The sequence below is a fragment of the Vitis riparia genome, chromosome 1, assembly GCF_004353265.1.
Source record: "Vitis riparia cultivar Riparia Gloire de Montpellier isolate 1030 chromosome 1, EGFV_Vit.rip_1.0, whole genome shotgun sequence".
NCBI lineage: Eukaryota > Viridiplantae > Streptophyta > Magnoliopsida > Vitales > Vitaceae > Vitis > Vitis riparia.
In genome coordinates this window covers 3659155-3669367 of record NC_048431.1, presented here as the reverse complement: position 1 = coordinate 3669367, position 10213 = coordinate 3659155, and the positions used below count along the sequence as shown (strand labels likewise).

Here is a 10213-nt window from a genome sequence, read left to right as displayed (position 1 = left end):
AACAGTATCCTCATTAGCACCTTTGTAGCGGAGTCATATGCACCGGTTGACCACAATCATGAAGCTTGCAAACCTAAGAACTGTGGGAGTGGTCCAAACATAAGCTACCCGTTTTATATCTATGATACTGAAATAGACTTCTGTGGCTACCCAAGCTTTGGAATTTTTGTGAAGAAAATAAGCTTCTCTTTAGAATATCCAGAAGTGATTACTTCATTGAAGATGTCTTTTATGAGATCCAATCATTTCGGTTGGTCAACAAGGAAGTGGTTAACACCTCTTGTGTTGCCCCTCAACATTTTTTTTTTTTTTTTGGCGTTTGATGCTTCTTCTATCGGCTTTTCGCCAAGTTTGCTGATCTTATTTTATTTTATAATTGCACCAAACGGGTACCTCTTCTTTACGCACATTCTCCAGTCACTTGTGCTTCCACTGCCACAAATTATTCTGTTGCCGTTTTGAACACTGGGTATCAGAATTGGAACTCCATAAAAATGGCTGAAGAGATGACCTGTGAGAGGTACGTGCACACACCAGTGGATTGGGAGGGAAGGCAGTATAATCAAACGGTGGAGGCTATGGACTACATGGAGTTATTGAAGAATGGATTTAGTCTTGAATGGACTGGTATTAACTGCGTTGAGTGTCAATCAAGTGGTGGTCGTTGCTGATTTGATGAAAATAATGATGCCGTATGTTTTTGTCCTGATCGACCTCATACCACACATTGCAATGATGGCGAGGCAAAGAATGACTGACTGCCTTTTCTAACTTTTATTTTCTGTCTGGTTCTTTTACTAAGTTTTTGCAAATTATGTGCTCTACGAAATGAGGAGAACAGGAAGGTTTCTTCATTCCTTGTAGGCTGTTTTGGTTTTAGTTCTCATGTCTTATGGCTTATTTTAACCGTTTCCTTGTTCTGGGGTAATAAGCAAGCGGACCAACCTGACATTGGACCGTATGCTATCTTTTAGCTTTATTTTGATCCATAGAAAAGGGCGGTGTGAATCCCTGAAACTAAGGAAAAGCCGTAGCCAGTGTCAAACATATGAAGACTAGAATTCCTCTCACAACGCACCTACCCTTGACCCCAGGAAAGGGTCCCTGATATCGAGGGACTACCAAAGTACCCATTAATCTATGACCCATCATGTTTTCTCTTTTCCCTTTACCCCGTCTCCTACTTTTGCTCACAAGACCAATATTTTTTTTATGTCCTCATGATTTTGTTAAATACTGTCATGATTTTGAACATTAAGCGCTGTACTAAGTCAAGTCTTTCTAAGCAATGGAGAAGGTGAGTTGGAAACTCCTTTCACATGGGCTAGCAGAGACTCTTGGCCCATCCTGTAGAAAGTCTCTTTCCCAAGTCTTCTTGTATCTTATTTCCAAGTCAACTGCCGTGCTAAGCAGATAAAAGAGAGAAAACATGGTTTAAAGGGAGAGGAGGATTACCCTGTTGCCGTCGGTATAGTGCCAATGCTTTTATTGTTGAATTGGGGATTTCGCATGGGATCTGTTTCTTTTCTAGTTCTATTTCTTCTCTCTCACTCTGTGCTTCTTTCTTCTGCTGAAGAAGAAAGGAAACAGCCTCCAACTTGTCCACCCTTTGACTGTGAAAAACTGGGCCGACTTCACTTTCCCTTCAAAAATGAAACAAACTCAGAATGCGGATTGTGCACAATAGAACGATGTACTGAAGAGCTTCCACGGATCCAACTGGAAAGGGGCGGAAGATATTTTGGGGTGAAAAACATCTCTCAGGCTGATACCATTGTAATTCAAGATGATTTGCTTAAAGAGTACTTGCAACGCAACATATGTAAATTCATCGACAACTTAACTTCTTCCCTTTCTCCTTCTGTTTCTTTCACACCAGTACCCACTCTAACCGCAACTTCTTCCCTTTCTCCTTCCGTTTCTTTCGCACCAGTACCCACCCTAACTGTACTGACCCTGTTCAAATGCCACCGTAATCACAATATTGACCCTATTACAGAGTATAATTATACCAGATGTCATGACTTCATCATCTACTATAATCAACCAAATACTTCCATTCCTCCACCTCCACCTCCACCTCACTGTTCAATTATCCAGTATCCAGTAAACATGAATTTAGATATCGCTGATCTGTTTCCCCTGTTGACTTCTGATATCACTCTTCAAGTGCTTGTGTCCCCAGGCTGTTGGCGTTGTCACCATCGAACAGGCCAATGCCAAGATGATGGAAAGGGAAAATTCCATTGTGCACATGTAAAAGGTGCACAACACATATAACAATATCTCCTCTTTCGTTTTTTTTTTTCCTTTTTTTTTTTTTTTTTATGCATTTACATAACCTACTGCTAGGTATGTAGCATGAATTCCCCTCTTCTAACGGTAGGGCTCTGGTATGAGAAAATTGATGTTTGTGCAATGTAATCTATATTAGATTTGTAGAAACAGGTTTTGACTCTTCTTTTTATGAGTGTACTCTTTAATGTTCTGGAGAATACCAATATGATGTAGATTAATACAATGTTTACTGTTTAAACTAACATTGTTGCAATTTGTTATTTGTCTTGCAGGGAATGAAAAGCGACTGAAGCTAGCCCTAGGATTAGGTAATATACTTCTTTCACCATATTCTTGTAGATAAAAAATATTTGTTCTCTGCATGTGTTTAGACACCAGCTGAAGCCGATTAATCCTTAATCTATTGCACTTTATAGCATTTGAAATGAGTTTATCTGTTAAATATAAGGAGTTTTTTCTTTAATTGGGGATTTCAATTATGATCAAATTTCAATATCTCACCATCTTCTTTGTGGTTAAACAATACAGAATCGATTTCCAATAAGATCTTTAAACATGATCTTGTTAACATCTAATTCGTCTATGTATATATTTCCTTATGTCCTTAGTGAAAAATCTTTTAGCATTAATGTAGTTGACATCAAGTTTGACCAGCCTTTTTTGCCCACCGCAGGTATCAGTGCTGGAAGCATTACCATCTTAATAATTTGTTTCTTTATCATCTGGCAGAGCCATAAGAGGGAGTATGCTCCAACTTTCCTCTCAAGGAACACTTCTTCAGATCCCTCTTCAAAATCAGAGTTGGAAATAACGGGGGCGTATTTTGGCATCCCCATTTTCCCCTACACTGAACTTGAAGAAGCCACTAATTATTTTGACCCTGATAGAGAAATTGGAGATGGAGGTTTTGGAACTGTATACCATGGTAAGGTGATGGACAACTGTGATTCTGTTAATAATTTTCCTAATCACTAGGAAAATGCTTAGCCAAAAAAAAAAAAAAAAAAACTCCTAAACGACAAATTTGTCACCCTTTTAAAGAGGCTATTCTTTGATCTTTGTCAAATAGGACAACTGCGAGATGGGCGAGAGGTTGCTGTCAAGCGCCTATACGAGAACAATTACAGGCGGGTTGAACAGTTCATGAATGAAGTTAAAATCCTCACTCGTTTACGCCACCGGAATCTTGTCTCCCTTTACGGCTGCACCTCACGCCACAGCCGTGAACTCCTTCTGGTTTACGAATTTATTCCCAATGGCACAGTCGCTGATCATCTCCACGGGGATCGAGCAGATTCAGGCTTACTCACATGGCCTATCCGATTGAGTATTGCCATAGAAACTGCCACCGCATTAAGTTATCTCCATGCTTCTGATGTTGTACACCGGGACGTGAAAACTAACAACATTCTCCTAGACAATAGTTTCTGTGTTAAAGTCGCAGATTTCGGGCTTTCACGACTCTTCCCCACCGATGTTACTCATGTCTCAACCGCTCCACAAGGGACTCCCGGCTATGTTGATCCAGAATATCACCAATGTTACCAGCTTACAGATAAGAGCGATGTTTACAGCTTTGGGGTTGTCCTTATTGAACTCATATCATCACTGCCTGCTGTAGACATTAGTAGGCACAGGCATGAGATCAATTTGTCTAACTACGCTATAAACAAGATACAAAAATGTGCATTTCACGAGCTGATAGACCCGCATCTTGGATTCAATTCAGATCTTGCGGTTAATAGGATGACTACTCTGGTGGCAGAATTGGCCTTTCGCTGTCTGCAACCTGATAAGGAAATGAGGCCTTCCATGGATGAAGTCTTGGAGATTTTGAAGGAAATTGAGAGTGACAAGCATGAATTGGAGAACATGGACACAGCAGCGGACAGTTTTGGATCTTCGATGCGTAAGCCGCCATCACCTTCACCAGATTGTGATGAAGTGGGGTTGTTGAAAAGTGTCCAGCTGATGCCATCACCAGATACTGTGATCGCTCAATGGCCCAGTAGGTCTACTACACCAAGCGCCAGTGCTTAACGTTTCCCTTAGTATTTTGCTTATTTTCCGAAGGAGATGCTAAAAATATGTGAAACATGTGACCAGATGTAAATGAAAGGGTTAATGTTCTTTCTCATCTTCCTATCTTTGTTTTGTTGTCCATGTACCAGAGATGAATCTCAGATTCATTGTCTACTGGATTTAAGGTCTGAGGGGAATATACCAAGTTAAAGAAGCTGCCATTGATATGCCCAGTTTTGATTTTGCTAGTTTTGGTCTGTCTTGTGATTGTGATTAGAATACGGAATCATCGATCTAGTTATATAATTAGAAATTTAGTTTTTAGATCCTTTCTTATAATTTAGATGATGTTTGGATATGTCTTTTTTTTTAACTTAAAATAATAATAACAATAATTTTTATATAAAATATAGTGATATTTATCTTACAAGTTAAAGCACTAAGAAATTTATATTACCTTAAATTTTAAAAATAATTTTTAATAACACAAAATATTTAAGTTCATAGGTTTTTTAAATCTATAAATAATATGAAGTGAAGTAACAAAAATAATATAATTACGACTTTAAAATGTTTCTATATTGTTTAGATCGAAGAGTTTATACATATATAAAATTAGAAACTTTTTTCCCATCCAGTGTGAGATATTGTAATCATCCTTTCTGTAAATATGACGTTGTATTGTGTCTCATAAGATTGCTGGATCAAATAACTAGATATCTTTTTGAGCTTAAAGTGGATAATATTTATGTAAAAGGAAATAAAGTGTTACAAATAGTATTAAAGTTGATTCAAAACCTCAATGTGTAAGTTTGTTTAGCTATGCAAGTGATATCCATTTGTTTGATCTCACAATTTTGTGAGATACAACAAAGATGTTATATTTGAAAGAAGGTAATTGTGATATCTCACATAAATTAGAAAGAAAATTCATGTCATATTATATATATATATATAAATTTCTCTTAAACATGTTTGGCGCACTTTAAAATTATGGGACCTTATAAGAATAGATAATATTTACGAGAGAGGGAATTGATCATTCTGCATACTTTCATGGATGGCTCTACTGGCTGAACTATATCATTCACAGGTGTGCCTCTAAGTTATCAACCTCGATCCACCTTGACTATATAATTGTCTTTGACCTTTTAATTTATCATCAGGTATATTGCCACCTTGACTGTCTTGGATTACTTGGATATCCTTAACTCCCTCAAGAGGGAAGCAGTGACCAAGACACTAGAGAATAAATGATGGATATTTGTGGAGGTAGCATCAACAGTTGGCCAATGTATCCGGTGCTACCTACAACTTTTTCATAGCTACCCGTTTTGTATCTATGACACTGAAACAGACTTCCGTGGCTACCCAGGCTTTGGAATTTTTTGTGAAGAAAATAAGCCTCTTTTTTGGACATTCAGAAGTGATTACTTCATTGAAGATATCTCTTGTGGGACCCAATCACTTCGGTTAGTCAACAAGCTGGAAGTGGTTAGCACCTCCTGCGTTGCCCCCTCAACATTTTTTTTTGTGTTTGATTTTTCTTCCATTCAATTTACCATCAAGTTTGCTGATCTTATTTTATTTTATAATTGCACAAAAGCGATGCCTCTAATTTACGCACATTCGTTCTCCACTAACTTGTGCTTCCACTGCCACTTTTTATTCTGTTGCTGTTTTGAACACTGGGTATATGAATTGGAACTTTGAAAAAATGCTTGAAGAGATGGCTTGTGAGAGGTACGTGGGCGCACCGGTGGATTGGGAGAGAAGGCAATATAGTCAAACAGTGGAGAGTATGGACTATATAGAGTTACTGAAGAATGGATTTAGTCTTGAATGGACTGGTATCTATTGACATGAGTTGTTGAAGGAGCAATTATAGAAATAAAAATATTCTAGTTACCGAGTTAGTTTTATTTGATTGTAAATCATCCAAGATTGTAGTCTAGATTAGTGTGATTAGTTTCTTCGAAATTAACTTCATGTACAGGTTATATATAACCCTCATCTGTTGTATCTTTTATATATAGAAGAATACCATTTTTCTTCTCCTCAACATGGTATCAAAGCAGAGATTCTAGGGTCATAGAATTTCTAAATAAAAAAAAAAAAAACAGAAAGAGGAAAATGGAAACAGCTCCTACTGGGGTGGAAAAACACGAAGGGGAGAATTCAATTCTCGTAGATCTTACGACAAGAATGACACAAGTACTAAACCACAACCAAACTTAGAACTAGATCACAAGTCATGAACCTGCTACACAGATTGGAATCAAGTTAGATGGTACCAATTATGCACTATGGTCCCAAATTGACGAGATATATATCTTAGGTAAAGACAAGTTGGGAGACATAAATGGAGATCTTCCACAGCCTCTACAAACAAATCCTGCATTCAGAAAATGGAGAACCGAAAACGCAGTGGTGAAGGGATGGCTAATCAATTCTATGGATCCAAAGTTAGTCAGTAACTTTATTAGATTCTCAACGGCTAAGGCTGTTTGGGATAATATTGCTATTACGTACTTTGATGGCACTGATACATCACAAGTATATGATCTCAAAAGAAGAGTAATCAGACTCAAACAAGAAGGAGGATTTATCGAGACATACTACAACAATCTGCAACGCTTGTGGAGAGAAATCGACTTTCGTCGACCAAATCCTATGGAATGTGATATTGATATACAAAAATATAACTCTGTTTTGCAGAAGGATATAGTCTACACCTTCTTAGATAGACTTGATGATCGGCTTGACAAGATCCGAGCAGATATGCTGCAGATACAACCATTCCTAACAGTGGAACAAGCTTATGCACAAGTTCTAAGAGAGGATTTGAGGCAATCCGTAATGATGATGAATAAAGATACCATATCTGGTGGTGCTATGCTTTCAAGAGAAGGACATAAACCTCAACACCAATTATCTTTTCAAACTCCATCAAATGGAAAGCCTAACACAACCACAAAACCAAAGTCACAAGGAAAAGAAGGAGGTTGCACACATTGTGGGAATACAAAACACACCAAAGAAACATGCCTCAAACTACATGGTTCAGATTGGTGGCATGAACTCAAGGCAAAGAAAAAGTGTGAAGCAAGTAGAGGCGACAATCCTGGTCGTGCAGCTCTTATGAGCGTAGAGCCTCAACTATCTCTTATACCACAACAAGAATCTTCTATCTCCACTAGTGAACAGATTGCTCATAATGACTCAGGTAACCAAGGTTATGTTTTCTCTTGCTCGAAAACGGGGAACCATGATGGCTGGATCATTGACTCTGGGGCAACGGACCACATGACCTTTAACCCTTGTGACTTCTCTAAAGCCACCCAACCAAAACGAATATGCATTGCCAATGCTAATGGAGTAACATATCCAGTAACAGGGGCTGGAACAGTGGCTCTTTCTCATTCTTTTTCATTACCAAATACCTTACCAGTTTCATCACTTTCCAATAAATTGTTATCTATTAGACAAGTGACTGAGGAATTGAACTGTTGTGCTCTAATGTATCCTAACTTCTGTTTGTTTCAGGATATTCTCACCAAGGAGATTATTGGTCGTGGTAATAAAATGGAAGGGTTGTATTACATGGATGATTTCAGTTATGATCGAGCAAATAATATGCATTATACCGGAGTTAAGGAAAGACAGATTTGGTTATGGCATAATCGGTTGGGGCATCCCTCATTTCGATATTTGAGATGTTTATTTCCAGATTTATTTACGAAGTTTAATGAGTCAGATTTTAAGTGTGAAGCTTGTATTCAAGCTAAGAGTCATCGGGTACTTTATTCAATCAATTTGAATAAATGTGACACTCCTTTTTTTATTGTTCATTATGACGTTTGGGGCCCTGCTCCTATTACTATTTCTTCTGGTGTTCGCTGGTTTGTAACCTTTGTCGATGATTGTACACGAATGACTTGGCTTTATGTGATGAAAAATAAACATGAAGTGTTTGAAATATTTCGATCATTTCATAATATGATTCGAACATAATTTTCTGCTAAACTTCAAATTCTTCGATCTGATAATGGTGGGGAATATGATAATGCACAATTTCACAGATACTTTCAGGAACATGGTTTGCATCATGAGGCATCTTGTTCTCAAACACAGCAATAGAACGGTGTTGTAGAGCGCAAGAATAGACACATCTTGGAAATCACTCGAGCTCTCTTGATTGCTGCTTATGTCCCTAAACGACTTTGGCCAGATACAGTAATGACTGCTGTATACTTAATGAACCGACTGCCATCACGAGTTTTGCACTACAAAACCCCTCTTCAAGTTTTCGCACAACATGTGACATTACCATCAATTCTAATGCTTCCTCCAAGAAAGTTTGGTTGTGTTACATATGTTCATATACACAAGAATCAACGGACAAAGCTTGATCCATGTGCTGTCCGTTGTGTTTTTCTTGGCTATGCAGCTCACAAGAAAGGATACCGATGTTATGATCCAGCTACAAGGCGACTCTATACCACCATGGATGTCACCTTTATTGAATCGGAGAATTTCTTCACTTATCAATCTTCCCGCTCCTCTTTTCAGGGGGAGATGATGAGTGAAGAGCAGAATTGGGAAAATTGGCCAGGCTTCGAAGAAACTTCAAATGATATAAGGGAGGTTCAGCCAAGAGAACCAATGGCAATACTGATAGATCAAAGAGGAGAAGTTGAAAATGCTGAGCATGTTGAAGCAGAGATCGAACAACAACCAATAAGAATAGATCAAAATGGAGAAGTTACGGAAATTGAAAATGAATAACCCTTCCATGACCTGACAGTACCACAATTAGACCAATCTCCTAAGAATATTCTTGAGGTACAAGTTCTAAACTCTCCTCACAATATTTCTGCTGGCTATAAACTACCTTTCAAGCATAACCGCGGGCAACCACCAAACTGCTATTCACTCGATCATGGAACGAGCAAGTCAAAGTACCCAATTGCCAACCATATCTCAACTCAAAAATTGTCTGAACCTCTCAAGGCATTGGTTCATAAATTATCTGCAGATGGTGTTCCTGATACAGTGAGTGAAGCCATGAATAATCCCAAATGGATCCAAGCGATAGAGGAAGAAATGAAAGCATTATAGAAAAATGATACTTAGGCACTTGTGTCATTGCCTGAGGGAAAGAAAATTGTGGGATTTCGATGGGTGTTCTCTGTCAAACATAAAGTAGATGGATCAGTTGAAAGATATAAAGTAAGGCTCGTTGCGAAGGGATATACTCAAACATATGGGGTAGATTATCAAGAAACTTTCTCACCTGTAGCAAAATTAAATACTATGAGAGTACTAATCTCTCTTGCTACAAACTTGGACTAGCCGTTGCACCAATTTGATGTAAAAAAATGCCTTTCTCCATGGGAATCTTGAAGAGGAGGTGTACATGGACATTCCACCAGGTTTTGTTTATTCGACACACGGGAAGGTAGTTTGCAAGTTACAAAAGGCATTATACGGATTTAAACAGTCTCCTATAGCATGGTTTGGACGATTTAGCCTTGCCATGAGAAAACACGGTTTCAAACAAAGTAATTCAGATCATACTCTCTTCTTGAAGCACCAACGGGGGAAGGTAACAGCTTTAATAATCTATGTTGATGATATGATAATTACAGGAAATGACGAGGAAGAAATCTCTAAATTACAAGAGCATTTAGCAACTGAATTTGAGATGAAAAATCTTGGAGGGTTGAAGTATTTTTTGGAGATTGAAGTAACTTGATCAAAATGAGGCATATTTCTATCCCAAAGGAAGTACGTACTTAACTTGTTGTTTGAAACAGGAATGCTTGATTGTAGACCTACTGATACACCAGTTGTTCAAAACCATGGCTTGGGAGAATTTCCTAACCAGACC

At 38.1% G+C, this 10213-nt stretch overlaps 1 protein-coding gene across 3 annotated transcripts; it reads left to right on the top strand.

The window, feature by feature from the left end:
- The first annotated feature begins 377 nt into the window (after window positions 1-377).
- On the top strand, window positions 378-4545 carry LOC117906664 (LEAF RUST 10 DISEASE-RESISTANCE LOCUS RECEPTOR-LIKE PROTEIN KINASE-like 1.1). 3 transcript variants are annotated; one of them, XM_034819982.1, is made up of 4 exons: window positions 378-627; window positions 2571-2606; window positions 2972-3223; window positions 3368-4545. In XM_034819982.1, exons 1-4 carry the CDS (start codon window positions 495-497, stop codon window positions 4336-4338), a joined length of 1392 nt encoding a protein of 463 aa, XP_034675873.1. In that variant the 5' UTR covers window positions 378-494; the 3' UTR covers window positions 4339-4545. The 3 variants fall into 3 exon arrangements, with proteins under 3 accessions (XP_034675873.1, XP_034675721.1, XP_034675792.1); XM_034819830.1 differs by lacking the exon at window positions 378-627 and adding an exon at window positions 717-2263; XM_034819901.1 differs by lacking the exon at window positions 378-627 and adding an exon at window positions 722-1822.
- Window positions 4546-10213: the final 5668 nt, after the last annotated feature.